The sequence below is a fragment of the Netta rufina genome (assembly GCF_964035555.1).
Source record: "Netta rufina genome assembly, chromosome: 1".
In the NCBI taxonomy this organism is placed as follows: Eukaryota; Metazoa; Chordata; class Aves; order Anseriformes; family Anatidae; genus Netta; species Netta rufina.
In genome coordinates, this window is record NC_140123.1 from 63,804,608 (window position 1) to 63,821,855 (window position 17,248).

At 44.2% G+C, this 17,248-nt stretch overlaps 1 protein-coding gene across 1 annotated transcript in view; it reads right to left on the minus strand.

The window, feature by feature from the left end:
* Nucleotides 1–17,248, minus strand: part of SH3RF3 (SH3 domain containing ring finger 3) — a gene marked incomplete at its 3' end in the record, with an annotated part of 228,873 nt that overhangs the window by 59,593 nt on the left and 152,032 nt on the right. Inside the window, exon 3 of the mRNA XM_084282789.1 lies at nucleotides 13,843–13,938. Coding sequence (XP_084138915.1) covers nucleotides 13,843–13,938 — 96 coding nt within the window. The remainder of the gene's footprint in view (nucleotides 1–13,842; nucleotides 13,939–17,248) is intronic.

The window sequence follows — 17,248 nt, forward strand, 5'->3', positions numbered from 1 at the left end:
TGTCAGGGCTGAACCGCGACGAATTCCCTAGACTCTGCAAATTCTTGACTGAAAATGGCAGCATTCAGCCTCGCACTCGTGGTGTGACTGTGTCCCACAGCTAGAGGAACCGTCCAAAGCCTTCTTTGGAGAATCATAGATGTTAAAATATGATTGGGCACATGGCCGAGGTCAGGGGCCGATGTCTGTCGACAGACTTGCCAATGGCCACAGCCAAGGAGTTCACCGAACTTTCTGGCTACCAAACGAGAAAATGCTATTTGTTCAACCCCCTGCATTTGATTTCTGGCTCGGGGCAGAGGACACGTACCCGGTGCTGTTGTGTCAGGCAGCAAAACAGCTCCTGCAAGCACACGGGAAGCTGGATTCACCCTCTGCTGTCTGTCCGAGCCCGCTGTGTCACGGCTAGATGAGAGGTGTGCCGCTGCCCCAGCGCCAGGCAGCTTGGAGCAGATCCCCGAGGATGCTTGGGCTCATGTGTCACGTTACAGCCGTGAAGTACGATGATTGCCGGCATTAGTCACTTTTATGACATCCACATGCAAATGCTGTTTATGTTAGTGTGCTGCAACTGGAAGGAATTTGGGAAACCACTGCTCTGGGCCACGTTGTTTGAGTTCTGAGATGGCAAAATTGATGGGCTAACAAGAAGTCTGCACAGTAGGAAATCTGTCTGAAAGGGCAGACCACTGTAGCCCCCCACGCCCCCAACATTACTCAAGTCCAAATATTTTCCTAACCCATTGCTTCCTGAAAATGGACTGCCCTGGGATGCACCTACATTCTTTAGGCAGGGAGACGAGTTATCCTGAGGGAACTCAGTTTTTGCAGACTGCGACCACACTATGTGATGAAGTTACACAGAGACATTTGTTAATAATGCTTATTATATTTGCCATTAAAAGCTGGAGAATTCCCACTATGGATCACAGCTCTGTTGTGAGAAATATCACAAAAACACGGAGCAAAAGGACAGCTCTTGCCCCAAAGAAAGCACAAATTAAGATGAGGACAATATATAGATATAGACAAAGTATACAGAGAGACAGCCTCATCAGCAAGAGGGACAAAAGACTTGGCACATCAGAAATCTTCTGTAGGCATCACAGCTAAGAACAATTTCAGAGAGGGGTCTGGAGGACCAATGCTGATGCAGCTGTTCAGATGTCTTTGAAGCATTCTTCACAACAGTGAAGAACAGAGCACTACAGAAGTAAATGACAATTTGGAAAAAAAAAAAAAAAAGATGAAGTGATTGGCATCACTAGCTGATCAAAGGCAGGAGTTGATCTTCCAGTAGTAAATAAAAAACAGTAGATCATAAGAGAAATGAATAATCAAAGGTTTGCAAGTATGGGCAAGTTGTATGTATTCAACAGGAAAGCAAAGGCCATGAGAAGGACAGAATTGACAGCAGATGAGCACTTTCATGAGGTCACGAACGAGGCAGGTCTGCATTTGTTACGGATTTGTTATGGATTTGTAATAGGATGTAGCCCTAATGAGGATACAAGATGATCAGAGTTTGATTTTTGTGGATGCTCAGCAGTCAGGTTGTCCTGTGACTGTGCAGCATTGCCAGATACACAGATGAATGGAGCCAGGTGTGAGGATGTGATTCCCATGGGCAATGTCTTTATTACTTGTCATGAAAGCACATCGATCCCTCTTTAACCAAGGAGCAAATAGGAAAAATAACACATTTAACTCTGACAGTGTACTGCACTGAAACCTCAGGTGTGTGTTGAGAGAAAAGTTGCTCAATGCAAAAGCTGACTGACGTGTCCTTTGCTATGGACTTAAGCTCAGCTCTCAGGAGCACTCTTGTGCCATCAAAGACCCTTATATGCCAAAAGTTAGAGGTAGTGCTTGAAGCAGAGTATGGCCCCAAGCAGCTTCCATGGGGCAGAGAAGCCCATTGGGTGCACCAAGAGCTCCCAGAACATGTCGTGATTCAGGGAACTGCTTTACTTTCTCCACCAATATCAAAGCAGGCAGGGCTTGAACCAGGAGTGCTCTCCTTGTTACTGCGGATTGTTTTCTTCTCAAGAAACAGTAAAATGGAGCAGAGTTGCCTCTTCCCTCAGTGCCCTCCCCTGAGAACATGGGCAAGGGAGTACCTCCAGCATGAGTCCACCACTGCCTGAATGCTCTGGTGCCTCTCCTGCTTTGTCCCAAGGTTTCCAGAAGAATTCTGTTAGAGAAAAATTCTATTACGGAAACCTCTCTCATGAAATTTCCTGTCAATTTGATTTAATTGTGTCTAAGCAGATCGGAAGACTTCAAAGTCAGATTTAGAGCAGGACACTCCCTCCAGCCTTACTTAAACCAAGGGTAATATTGTTAGCATTGTTTACGGAGTATCCAGTGCTCCTTTGTCATAAAATTACAACTTAATAAAATAATTGGATAAATTGAGGGATGACCAGGAGGAAGAGGAGCTTGCTCGCACAAACGTTCCTCACCTCACCATTTTGATTTGGTGGGTTAGAGCACAATTCAACAGCAGCATCGCCTGCAGAATATCTGTGGGTGAGGGTTGGTGCCCTGGCCATGACTTCCTGAGGTGAGCGTGAGTTGCCACGTGCCTTCCTTTCCCTTTTTCACACTTTCTGCCCTGTATCCACGTGGATGCTCATGTGGCTACACAGTAAAAGGGATGAGGGAACAGACATGACTGGAAACTAACAAAGTAATGACAGCTTAAATGAGCAGCTTTCCCTGATCCATCTGAGTCTGTTAGGCCTGGAACAAGGGAAGTGACGTGAAAGTGTTGTCGTGGCTGAGGCAAAAGCAGGATAATCAATTCCTTTGGCAGCAGCCCTTGCTTTTGTCAGATTAAAATAATGACAGGATCACCCAACCCCAAAATGGTGCAGCAGAACATAAAATAAACAATGGCAGATCTATTTTGTAGAGGAAAGAAATAACCAAGATGAAGGACTTGCGTGCAAATTCTTCTACAGTGCACGCTAAATACCAAGGGATGGGCCTTCCACAATCCCGTACTCTAGAGAAAATGTTGAAAAGGTGGAGATCTCCAAATTAATTCCAACTCTCTTCCCCTGTTTCTGATTTTTGGTTTTAATTTGCTTGAACTGATTCCTCCTCTAGTCTTGTGAAGTTGGTATTCTCAATATTCAGCACTAACACCTAACAAAATGTTAGGGGATTTAAGACTTAACATCTGGTTTTAGTACAGCTAATGACATTTTTTTTCAGACTAAAAATCAACTTCACATGTTATTTCTGTTGTTTGAAGCAAGCATTGAGCACACATATGCAATCCCCTGTCTCTGAGTGTAGTATGAAGGGAGTTTGACCATTGCCACAATAAGAAACAAGGAAAGAGGTTAAACCACTTCACAACTTCATCATATCATATGTTCTTGAGATGACTCCTCTTTGAAAGCTTAGAGGGTCAAGCTGAACCAAATTTAGTGACTCTTAGCACGGAAGAACATTGTTTATATAATACTTCTACTTCTGAAAGTAGAGATGAGGGGGCTTTAGCAGGTACCTCCCGGCATATCATTTATGGTGTCACCAGCACCAGCTGTCCATCCTGTCCTTCTGATGGAGGTCATCACAACCATCACACACGTAGCAAAGGATAACGAGTGCCTCCACCTCTTCCAGACCATTTCACATGCTGGTGTTTTAATACTGGGCCCACTTTCCTTTGACCAGTGCCACAGCTGATGGGTGGACACATTTTGCCCTCTGCTCATCAGGTTGTTGCCACCAGCAAAGGGGCAGGGGAGACAGCCAGTTGGCCATGGTTGTCCTCAAATCCTCTGTTCTCCCTCTGTGGCTACACCTGGATTGCTGATCTCCACTGGAAGAGCTCTGCAGCACCAGGAAAGCTCCCCAGGAAGGAAGCTAATTAAGACATGCGACGCACAGTAATAGCAACAGTAGGAAATGAAGTGAAGAATGTGTGAGACATAATGAAGTCCTTGAGGACTTTATTTTTCATTAACTGCTAGACAAATCGTGTATCTGTTGACATACAGCTTCTTAATATACATTCATGCATTAGCTCTAGGTAAGCGAGACTGAAAGACATTTTCTTTTTCAAAAGGAAAAAAGATGCCAAGAATTCAGCACCACTGAAGCGATCTTTAGAAGCTGTCAAAGGTGATCAATGGCTGGAAAAGACAAAAGCCCCTTCCTGTGCCTCCCCTAGAGCGAGCGGGTTGCTGATGTGCTCTAGAGCTGCCTCCGGGCCTGGGACAGTGGGTGTGCTCCGTGGGGTATGGCACAGAGGCCCACGGAAAACTGTGCCATTGCTAAAATGTTTCACTCCAATGGTTGGGTGCTATGAGGAGGCACTGCGGGGAAGTTCAGAATGGTTAATGGCAAATGCACAGGCAAAAGCCAACCCTAATATCCTACCCACTCAACCGGTCCGTCTGAGCGGGGACAGGGCCAAAGGGATGGATGGATCCTTTGCCTGAGGTATTTTCCCACCAGAAACATCTGCTTCCAAGTGAACATCTCCTTCTTATTTTTATTTAATTAATTACTTATTATTCTGTGTGTGTGTAGCCTCAGCTACCCCAGCAGCAGAATAAGGAAGTCATGGGTAGTAAAAGGTTTGCCTGGGCTTCCCCAAGGTTTGCTGCATGTATGTTTAAGCATTGTCAGAAGCTCATTCAATCACTTGTCAGAGATAGTTACAAGCAAACAACCAACAATAACAGCAATAAAAACCCTGTAAGAGATGTGAAAGGACATCTTGTTTCATTCTGAAAGACACGGCAGCTTTAACGTTCCTTAACAATATCAGAACAAACATCGATAGCTGTTTGACAGATAGGTACTTGGGGAAATTGATAAATACTGTCTATAACACAAAAGAACTGACCTGAACGTAGATAGTCTTTGCTGAAGAGATGTGCAGGCTGTGCGTGCAACACCTGTGGTGGGCCTTCCCCTTGCACAGCAGGCAGAGCACAGACTCACAGCCTGAGCCACTGCAGAGCGGGGTCCAGGAATATCCCCCCACCATTGCCTTAGGCCAGAGCTGTCACCCCTGCCTTCCCCTCCTAGTCAATGCAGAGAAACAGGCTCTTCTACAAGGAAGCTGACGTATTTCAGATGTCTCCATGAAGTGGCAATGTCTGTTTTCTCGACTGTGAGAACCTGCTTGTCTCAGTGGTAAGGGGCAATCTGGACAATTAGCTGGCCTGTAGAGGAAGATCGCACTTGGACAGATGAGCTGTACCTACAGACCTACAAGGTCTCCCACATGATTTGGAGCAGTATTTCGCAGTCCACAAGTGGTACTGGAGGCAGAACTGCTGTCCCATTCCTGAACCTGCTGTTTGGTAAGACTGGGCTTCAGCAGATGTCTCTTCACTTACAACATAACTGAAAATTTAAAAGTGTAAAACAGGGAGGAAAAAGGGACAAAAGGAATGCAAGAGAAAGGGAACACTAAAATGGATGAAAATATTAGGAAGAGAAAACAGTTTGTGATATCGTTCTCTGTCCAGGGAACATGGGGCTCCATCAGCTGCTGCTTTTGTAACACAAGCAACTCTGGCAGCATAATGACATCACTTTGAGGCAGAAACCAAAGCTCAGCATAGAAACAGCAGAAACAAAACAGAACAGCATCCAGGGGCTGAAAAACACGTATTCAAGCACAAGCATAGTTCAGGAGAGTTGGAGGTAAAGGGAAGGGCTAGTGAGTAGCACTGTGTGCTGAAAGCACATGTAAAACACGGCAGGAGTGTCCCCAGTCTTTTTATACTGGAGAAGGACAACAAACAGGATTTTGCAGGGGAAGTTGTGGAAGTTAGAAATGAGGAGACATTTCTTATCAGAAGGAGCAGTCAGGCACTGGGACGGGTTGCCCAGGGAGGTGGTGGAGTCACCGTCCCTGGGGGTGTTCAAGGAGAGGTTGGGCCTGGTGCTTGGGGACATGGTTTGGTGGGTGACATTGGTGGCAGGGGGACGGTTGGACCAGATGATCTTGAAGTTTTTTTCCAACCTTAATGATTCTATGATTCTGTGATTCTAAGTCCGTGAGCGGATGATGGCTAGAAGTCTTGCTATCTGATCATGAGCCATCTTACTTAGGTACTTAATTAGCACTTCAATTTTCAGTTCCTAGTAGGCAGCACTTAAAACATGCCCCATACAGATATCAAAATGATATATATGTTTTTAAAGAGTCAGGAAATGATCTTATTTACCAAGGCTGTGTGTTTACATTGGCTGGACTGGAAGCTGCCTATAAATAACCCTGGAGAGTTATTTTTGCAAAACAAAATTTAGGAACTTCAGATGTTACTAATAATGGGGGGTGGGTAGGGAAGATATTCCTGAATGTGACAGCTGGCCAGTTTCTGATTCAACAGTCCCTGAAACAATAAGAGTTGGTAAGTGTTTAGATATGGTTTTGATTAATAGAAAGATTGGTCATAGCATGTTAATCTGAATAACTTAATTATGAGTTCATTTGTGTGAAAGTAGGCAGGAGGAGAAGCAACAGAAGACCCGTAACTAAAACTGTCACTTTCCAAATGGCATTTTTTCATAACCTACAGCTATGTCTAAATTTAGGTGCCGTCTCTTCCCACAGCTCCCCGCAGGTCTCGTGACTGTCTGGGCTGGAGAATGACTCAAAGGTGACAGCGCTCCCACCCACCTCTGTACGCAGGCTTCCTCTTTGTGGCACCCACTCAAGATGAACTGTTGATGTAGGAGGAACGTGCTCCCCGATGTGAAACCAGAAAGCAATCCTGCATCGACTTGTCCAGACATAGCCTAAGGGGAATGAGTGATTAAAACAAGTCTACAGAGCTGAGGAGCTCAGCTAATCCAGTGTAGGCGAAAGCGGGCATTTAAGTCCAAAGGTGTTAACACTAGCTCAATTTTGTATCCTGAAGACAGAGGAAAATCTTACAGAATATGCATGAATAATCACCTCATGAAGGATGCTAGAAAGTAACGGAGAACTTCAGAGAAATGACTTAAAGGTTAAGAAAAATGGGAAAAAAATGCCCAGAGTCATGCTAATTTACATTACATTAAAACAAGGAGCAAAAGGTTCTTCATTCATATAAACAAAAGGGAAAATAAGACATTGTTTTGCAGAAAGGGTGGGACAGAGATTAAAAATGATACATATATGACTCACAAACTAGTGATATGCATGATCCGGGAGAAAGTTTCAAGTAGATGCAAATACAGTGGCTATTGTAAAGATAATTCTTGACTGATTTCTGAAGGAGATGGTATGTTACCTCGTGGTTCACAAATGCTGGAACCCGACTAAGGAGAATGACTGTCCTACGTCCTTGCTAGTAGAGAGAAGTACGTGTTTAAAAGCAACAACCTGCACTGAGAACTGATTACACAGAAATCCCAGACCTGTCACTGTAGCTTTCATTTGGGCTATACCAGCCGCATCTGGACAGCATAAAAGTCGCTTGTCAGCAACACTTCCAGGACAGAATGGGAAGGATGGTACATGTTCTATATATTTATATAAGCTAGAGACATTACAAGTGGCGAAAGCAGTGAAAATAGTGCACTGAGAAGTTGGATATGTTCCAGAAATGTGCAACAGACACTTACCCAAAGCTTCCCCTAATGAACAGCAGCGCATTTGAATGTTTAATCTTCTTCTCCCTTCTGACTGCTAATACTCTTAGCTTTGCTGACTGGCATCAGTTATTTGAAGTTATTTAAATGATTTTACTTTGTATGTGTGTGACAACACTTTAAATCAATAAGTTTTATCCACGGATTGACGTGAAAGTAGTAGTAAGTGTACAGGTTCTTACTGAGGTCCCTCTTGCAGCCTACAACACAACTTCTGCATGTTTCAGTTTGAATGTGAAACAGGGGAACTGTGTTTTATACTCCATCCATGCAGAAATCTGAAACCAGAAAGGATGCTGGAATATTCTAGTCTTCTATGCAAGAGGAAATCAGGTTGCACCAACTTTTTAGAAACTATGAAGATGCAGGAATGAGAGTCTTACAACGATGTAGTTACAAAATTTGAGAATGAATATCAATAAAGCTTTTCAACAGAAATTAGCTGAACTCCTCTCACAGCTTACATTATTGCCAGATTTACAAGGTTCTTATACCATTTTTATCTGGCACACAAAAGGAAAGAGAACAGAAAAAATCAATTGTGATGTTAATGGGTATAATTCTTTACTCATTAGCGTTACACCTACTTACTACACGGATGAATCTGCTCCTCTGAGATTTAGTAAGTCAGCTTTTCTAAAACCATCTACAGTTTCATTCTATCCACCTCTCAAAATCCCCCAATTTTATTATCATTAAATGACACTAGCAAGGTTAAAATGAACCATTTTGGAACCATTTTGACAGTCCCTAAAAACGGAGATCATTCCTTTTTTTTTTTTTTTTTTTTTTGATAGGGCACCAAACAAACCTTACTATTTAACGACTGTCTAATGATCCCTTTTTTAAAAGGATGTCATAAGTGAGCCTCTGAAAGGTGTAGAGTATGCTCCCACAGAGGCCACACATCTCTAAGTGATGGGGCAGGCTTTGAGGCTGAATTCATTATGGGAGTCTCATAGGGATCCATCTGTCCTGCAGCTGCAGGGAGGAACCAAAAAAGGTTGAGAACAAAGAAAATGTAGACATGAAGTATGCAGTTTTCACGAATACAATGATATTTGGATATTTGGAACTAAGCTGGGAATCTGCAGACAGACAAAAAAAAAAATCCGAAATCTGCCATCGAGACTGAATGTCAGACTGTGGGCAACAGCACCAGGAAAATGCTGAACACTTCAAAGTGAGGCAGGGCTATAGGCTGGGCTGTGGGATAGGCTTCACTGCCTTCAGACTGGCTCTCTCATCTCCTCCTGGAACACTGTCTTCAGATTAACTTGACACATGCACACTAAACTCTTCACTGTTTGCACTGACCTGGTGGCTAACTAAAGGTTACCCTCAGCAAAAGATGTAGTTACACAATTAAGGACAAATTGTGCTGGGAAGACGGGTTTCTGTGACACTATGCAATGACCACAGCTAAGATCCTGGGAAATGTGCTTGGGTACCCTTGTATGGAGTGAGCTGTTCTTACTGATCAGTAGAACCAGTGGTACTGTACAAAGCTGTTAAGAGGAGTGCTCTGCACGTGCAAAGCTCATTTTGGAATGAAAAAACATTGTTTTCTTTAAGAAATGCATTTGGTTTTGGATTATTTTTTTCCCTTTGTCTGCACTCCTTCTAAACACTGACTGACAAGATCTTTTTTCCCCTGGATCTCACGGGACTCTCCTGTATCCATGCCATGGGGAACTGAGACCATCGGGTTTGTCAGTTCTCTTCCTCCCTCTTTCTCCTAGACCTCCTTTCCACCTTTTCCTGTTTCTGACTGTGAAGAACAGAAGATCTCCACTACGCTGCTTCACCGCTCTGTAAAAAGCCTTTAAAAACTCTCAATATTACTTAATCACAGCTTTCAGTGCCCCTGCTGTCATAAAACATTATAACAATGGGCTGGCACTTCATCAATTGTATTATGCTGATATTACAGTCACAGCCGTGCTCCACGTAATTGCCCTGCTCTAGCACGGACTCCTAAGGTTTCTCGATCTCGAGCAATGTCTCTCTGCGCTGGGGGCTGCAGGCAGAGTTTCAGGTCTAACAGCTCTGCTTTCTGAAGTTACGGTTACTGACCATCCATCCGAGCAGGATTTGGCCTTTCACATACTAGGCGTGCCCTCAAATTTCCTTCCCACACACTTGAATCTATTAGGACACCCTGTATTCTTCATTATTCCCAATTTTAGACAGAACGGCACTACACTTACAACTTCCAAACAGAGATAATAGCAGTTATTAAGAATGAGGGAGCTAGCTTGAAGACAGTACAATAAAAGAAATCTTGTTAGGACTTTGAACTCCTTACAGGTCCTACACACTTCCCAGCAAAAAGATGACTTCAGACTATGGAAATTATTAATAAGATGCTTATTTCCAGGCAGAAGGCACCTTGAGAATAATTTTGATTGTCGTGTGTTTTTTTTTTTCTGTAGCCAAATTAAAACATAAATTATCATCCCAAATGACTTCTACTGGACATGAAGGATGGCAACAAACTAAGAAAAAAATTGGTGTAAACTCTCCCTGACCACATCTTGTGTGTGACTCACTCTGCAAAAGTCGCCATAGTGAGCTGCAAATATTTATTGCTCACGCTATTGTAGCTTCTCTGACTGTAGGACACAGATGACACTACAGAGACAGGAAAAAGGCTCTTTGCAGGGAGCTCTCAGTCACAGCAGGCCTGCAAGCATCCTTGCTGGACACTTTTGAGGAGCAAAGCATAAAGAATATGCCACTTTGCACTGTGTGAAATATGGCTGCTTGGACAACCACACATAAGGCTGAGATACAGACTTTCTAAAACACTGCCGGGAGCAGATTTATTCTGGTATCTTTGTCCAGTGTTTTGTGCCATTGCTTTGTGACACAACAGTCTTGCTCTGGAAGTTGTCCTCCCAGGCACAGAAACTCAGCATCCATGAGCAACCAGAGTGGTTTTTGGAGCTCTGGCTGCTGTCGCAAGGGCAAGTGCCCTTGTTTGGGCTCCCTCCGGAGTGCACAGCTTTGGATGCCAGGCAAAATCCCACATGCTTTGGCTGATAAACTTGCACAAGTAAAAGGCTACTGTGCGAGTTAAACTTTGCTTATTCTGCACATTTTGCCAAGATTTTGAAAACCGCTTAATGGACTTGGACAGACTCAGGGAGTGTTTTTAGATGGAAGTACTACTTGTTTAATGGATTTATTTCATAAACATTGGCATTGAGATTTTCAAAACTTCTTTGGGATTTGGCCTGCTGCATCCCCTTAATTTTTAATGTAAAGTAACATCTGAACCTGGCAACAGTGAAATAACCATAAAACTCCACTAGCTGCACAAGCCCATTTCATACTCAGAACAAGGCCTCCATCCAACAGGATGTGGATGAAATAGGGGGCTGATGCTTATGTCTGGAGGATCTTTTCCCTTTGGCTTTACAAATCATGGCACGAGTATTATGTCCGTATCATCCAAGTGTCTCATTTGAAAACTTTAATATTACCAATTTCAAATTTATGCAGATGAAATATGCGTGTGCATATTATGCAAATATATGCATAAAGGTACATAGTCGTACTTATTTCATATACATGTGTGTCTGTACATGAATGTCTATGCATACACACATTCCTAAGTGCATTCTTCTCCCATGGTGCTGGGTGCCTTGCTGTTGACATTTCTTTAGAAACTTCCAGTATTGATCTTCTGACTCTATACAGCCTTTCCTCTTATTCCTTTGTGGCCGCTTGGGACAAGCTAGTGCATTGAGAACTTCAGCGAGACAACACTGCACTTGTTCCCAGCAGGCTGCTCCTCTGAGGTTCCCAGACCTTCATCCTACAGGAGCAGTAATTAAAGAGAACAGATACCTAAGGGTGGGAGAGGCATCAGGATGCTGTATGGTGTGTAGGCAGCGCAAGCACTTGCAGCCTGCATGCAAGACTAGAGCTGGGGAAAGGTGGTGCTGTGCAACAGTGCCCGGCTGGCAGAGGTCCCCTCTTCGCTCTTTCTGTAGCAAAGTTCAGGACAGTCACCTTGTACCCTCAGGAACTTGAAAGAAAAGGGAAAAAGGATGGAATCTGGGAGAAATCCTGGTTCTCTGATTTAATCACAACAAACTGAAGAGGTCTTTACATGCTCAGAGTAGAAGAAAACTAGTCATTAACTTATGGGCGGCAGCTGGTTTCCCAATAAAGGCTCCTACACATTCTGGTTTTAATATCATTGTTCTTGTCAACTGTGGGAATGCAATGTGTATTAATGATAGTTTATTCCAAATTGGTCATTGTCAGAGTTAATAATTAGGTAGTCAGGCACTAATTATCTCTGTTTTGTCTCAAGTCATTAACTAAGAAATCTGGAGAAGCGATTTTGGAGGCAGGCATCAGAGCTGCATGTAGTAGGGCTGAAGCGGGCTCTGCTGTGCCCACACAAGAGATGCTTCACCCTGGAGAACAGCACCAGCCTACATTGATGCTGCTGTGTGGCTTTGGGATTGCTAAGCCTCTGGAGCAGAGAGGCAGCACCTCAATAAAATAGGAACACATGTGGTGCCCATCAGCGCTTTGCATGCATGGTTCATCTGTGAGGGAGGAAAGTTCTCTGAAAGTGCTCAGAGAGCAGAGCAGCTCCAACAGGGCCACCGTGATGGCACCCTGGGCTCTTCCCCTGACCCTCTGGCTGGATGGGAACCATTAGGAGGACGCATAGCAGTGGGAAGAAGTGGCAGGACGGGTCTGCTCAGTGGACAAGAGGTCCAAGTGTTTACTCCACAAGATGTCTCGTGTGGAAATGACTTATGGAAAGTGCTCAGGACAAAGAATTCTCTCTCAGAGACTTCAAACACAACTGAACTGTGAAAGACAGGCTGGTGATCAGTCCCTAGTGGGGTTCCCCTGGGCTCCATTTTAGGGCCAGTTCTTTTCAATGTTTTCATAAATGATCTGGACACAGGACTTGAATGCATACATAAAGTTTACAGATGATACTAAATTAGGAGGAACTTTTCACTCCCTTGTGGGTAGAGATTCTGTACCTGGGCTGGAGCAACCTTGAATACATGTATAGACTGTGGGACAAGAGGCTGGAGAGCAGCCTCTTGTCTGCTCTGGTTGACAGCAAGTTGAGCGTGAGCCAGCAGTGTGCCCTGGCAGTCAAAAGGGTCAACTGTACCTATGGGTGCATCAAGCGCAGCAATGCTAGCTGGTCAAGGGAAAGGATTGTCCTGCTCTGTTCTGTGCTGGTGCGGCCTCACCTTGAGTACTGGGTGCAGTACTGGGTGCCACAATGTATGGACATGAAACTGTTAGAGAGCGTCCAAAGGAGAACTATAAAGATAGTGAAGGGTCTGGAGGGGAACATGCATGAGGAGCAGCTGAGGCCCCTTGGTTTGCTCAGCCGTGAGCAGAGCAGGCTGAGGGGAGGCCTCATGGCGGCCTGCAGCTCCCTCACGAGGGGAGCGGAGGGGCAGGCGCTGAGCTCTGCTCTCTGGGGACAGCGACAGGACCCGAGGGGACGGCATGGAGCTGGGACAGGGGAGGGTCAGGCTGGGGGTTAGGGAAAGGGTCTGCACCCAGAGGGGGGTCGGGCACTGGGACAGGCTCCTCAGGGCAGTGGTCATGGTACCAAGCATGTCAGAGTTCAAGAAGCATTTAGACAATGCTCTCAGACATCTGGTTTGGTTTTTGGGTGGTCCTGTGTGGAGCCAGGAGTTGGAGTTGATGGTCCTTATGGGTCCTTCCAACCTGGAATATCCTCTGATTCTAAGACATCCTGCTAAAATAACCCCACAAAACAAAACAAAACAAAACAAACAAAACCCGCCACTCATGTGGCACTTCCAGGCCCTTCAAAGAGCTCTGCTTCTGGGGCATGGCTGAGACTGTGGAGGTGCTTCCAACCCACCGGCAGCCCCTGCCTCTCCTTGGGTATGTGCAAGATGCCTTACTGTGGTCATCCTCTCCAATTTCCCATACACGTTGAGTAGATGACACCAGAAATGCTGAGTGGAAAGTCTTCAGCAGTTCCTGGTGTATGTTTTTCTTGCTGCTCCAAATTGAATTGACTGAGACAAATGTACTCTCAGTGCCTTAGGGCAGAGCACCAAAAAATTCAGTTACTGTGGTATATTTTGTCCTTCTCATGCAGATTTTTCCAAGGTTATCCTTCCCTTGCGGGTGCAAAAATAAATGGAGGATGTGCACAGAAGCCCACACCTCCACCAGTCATGAGCTTACCTCAACATAGAGGATAGGGAAAATGCCAATCTTGTCGCCCAGCATTCCTTCTGCCCAGTTGTCATCTACCCTCCTGATGACCGTCAAGATTTCATCCTAAAATCAAAAATATACAAAATACATCATTAGATTTTTTCCACCGGATAAATTCCAGGTTTTATAGTTAGATGTAGAAATGTTCCCTGAGTCCTGGACCAGCATCCTACCCCATGCATCCCAACCACATAGCACTGTGTCCTGCAGCTCATGCCAGCTGCCAGCAGCTCCAGGTGCATATACACAGCAGTAGGAACAGGTAACTCCTGTCTTCACTGCAGTTGTTTCTAATCTGAAGGAGAAAACATTCCAGCATAAACATGACACTTGGCTGCTGCAGAAGGAAATTCAGTGGGAAATCCCAGCGAGCACAAGTAGACCTGGAAACCTTTTCAGCAAGAAACATAGTATAGTGCAAGGTGCCCAGCAGCTATCTTTCACTGCTGGTGCACTGAATGTCAGTTTTCATTAAAAATAAATAAATCAGAAGGTGAAAATGCAGAGCAAGTAAAAAGGCAAGTATAACAGTATAAAAAATGAGTTGCATTCAACTGTTGGATCATCTTCAGTTTAGATACAAGTTAGTTTGGTAAAGCCAATGGTGTTATACTATAGTTAATTCAAGATATATTGCAAAAAAATCGTAGCAGAAGATAAACTTTGATTATAAAGCAGATTAAGAAAAGCGTTGGTAAAGAAGACTCTTACTGTACAAAGTTTCTTTTGATAGACTAAAACCCAAAACATACCAGTCATTACAAAAGCCCACATGACTAGAAACAAACCCTGAGTGTTTCCAGTTTGGGTGGTTTAACCCATCGATAGACCTGTGCTGTCACATCTGTGTGCTCAGTCTGCCACACCAAGCAAGACCTTGACCTAGCACCACTTTTTACAGCTGCTGCTGCAGGCAGCCCTCTCTGTGGAGCATCACCTGCATGCCCAGGTCCCACTGAGACTTTCCTGTATCCGCAGGAAAGGAGTGGGCTGAGAGAAGCTGTGAAGCCAAGTTTGCTGATATGCCACTCATTCTCTCATGGCATCCAAGCCTCCTCCGTTTCTGTGCAGAAATTTGTAAGAGAGAAAAAATCCTTTTCCTCCAGAAAGCTGAGACGGAGTTCCCCGCCTTTCTTGCTTTATTTTCACCACTCAGCTAGGAAAATAAAAGCATACGTATACATATGGCATACAGTCCTCTGTATAACAAGTTATCCATGTTAACTGCTGAGGTGAGGGGAGATTTATTTTTTTTGCAGATAACTCTCAAACAGGTGAAAAAAAAAAGAAACAAACAAACAAACAAACAACAAACTAACTTCTGATCCAAGCTGTTCAGACCATGGACTTAAATTGATAGAAAATGCTCAGAACAGCGAGGTGACGTACTTTGCTGTTTTGAGAACGTGTGCATTTTGAACATGCACACTTTCAAATAGTTTAAATGTTTCCTTTGAATTATTCATCTGAATGATCCATTTGGGGAAAGCTAAGAGAAACAGCCACAGACTGAACCTTCAGCTATTTATTACAGCTGGAAGGATGCAAAAAGAATTTGTGCATTTAATTTCCTGAAGAGAAGAATAGCATTCCCTTCCAAAGCTGTGTCTGCACGGACCATTTTTGATCTGTGTAAAGAACTGACAGTTATATGTCTCTGCAAAGTTTCCACATGCTCTTACAAAAGACCGATTATCATAAATTTAGAATCTAGGTAAAGAGGGTAAATAAAGAAAATAAAAGACTTCACTGCTTCAAGAAGCTGCTATGAGAGTTTCTGCTGCCTATATTTGTTCAGCTATTTTCTTAATGTACTTTTTATAAAACCGAAAGCGTGATGAGCCTACGCTTTCACTATATGTGTATATATATATGTACATATCTTATGTGTGCTTGTGTATGGGTATATATGCACACGCACATGTAAGATAAGAAACTGAGAAAAAACTTTTTAACTGTAAAAGCCCTGAACTCCTCAATTTGCCTTCATGTTAAAGAACCTGTGCAATTTTTGTCCATGGGGCACGCTGGACAGGCACATGGCAGAAGAGGTGGATCCTGCTGGTCCTGCACAAGGATGGGGCAGGGAAGAGGGACCTTTGAAGGTCCCTTCCAGCTTTACTTTCTACAGACTTACAAAATCTGGAAGCATTTCCATACACTGATTTTAGTTTGGCTCTGCCAAGTCTGGCTGTTGAATGTGGCCATATATGAGAAAATCAGATCGTCGCACGTAATGAGATATACTGACATTCAAAATGTGCATCTTTGTGGGAGAGCAAAGTGCAAATCCTTGAGAATGCTTTCCATTACAGAATTCATTTTCAGAAGGGTGTTGAAAATCTGTAAGAATTACAGCAAAGCCTGAAACATCTCTTGACATTCTTTATTAATAGAAAGTTTCTTTGAATTCACAGCCCACGACATCATTCTACACACTGGGCTGGCAAAAGCTCCAGCATGAACTGTTTTAATGCCTTAAATTAGTTGGATGGCTGTGCTACCTATAAATTCCTAGAAAGGTTCCCTAAAGGATCATGAATAGTAAAGAGCCACAGATCTCTTGGCATACCACTTAAACTTTCTGAACTCCACTATTTCACATATACTAAATTGATTCCCAGGCAGCATAAGTGAATCCAAGCCTAAAGTCTCATTTCAAAAGCCGATGGTATCCACTGTAGGTTGACAAAGATAGCTCGTGCTCTTTTTATGCCTGTTCCTAAAGTCTCTCATTATTTGCTCCCTTTTACCTGCTGAAGTCTCTCCCTATTCACCAGCGTGGGGCAGCCCTGCTCCAGGCGCGTAGGACCTGCGCTTCCAGTTTATAACATTATCTGAAAGGGAGGCAAAGATAAATCACTCAGAAAGCAATCCGACTGACAGCGAAATGAACCCTTTTGCTGCGGAGACGGCACAAAACTGTGTCCAACAACAGCCGTGACTCACAGCCTGGTTTTTACTCTCGTCATTAACAGCCATTAACGGAGCGATACCAAGCAGATGAGTCTGCTGCTCTGCACGACGACAACCCCATCTCCAGCAGCAGGGAGATCCTGGCGCTGGCAGGGTGGCACCGTGCAGTGCTCCGTGCTCGTGCTGACCACTCTTGCCAGCTGGCGTGAGCGTCCCCGTTGCCATCTACCAGCATGATGGTCCCTCTGAAAAGCAAAGGCTGATGGCGCTGCCTGCCAAGGGGCTGGGATGCTGCTCTGCAGCCAGGCACCAGTATGGGATGTGGTAACTGTAAAAGTGGCAGGGCACTTGTTAACCAGCACCGTGGGCTGGGAGCAAAAATGATGGGAAGGGAAGGAAATGGCTGATGGATTAGCAATAAGGATTGGGAAACAGTTTGTGCTACCTTGACAGGTCT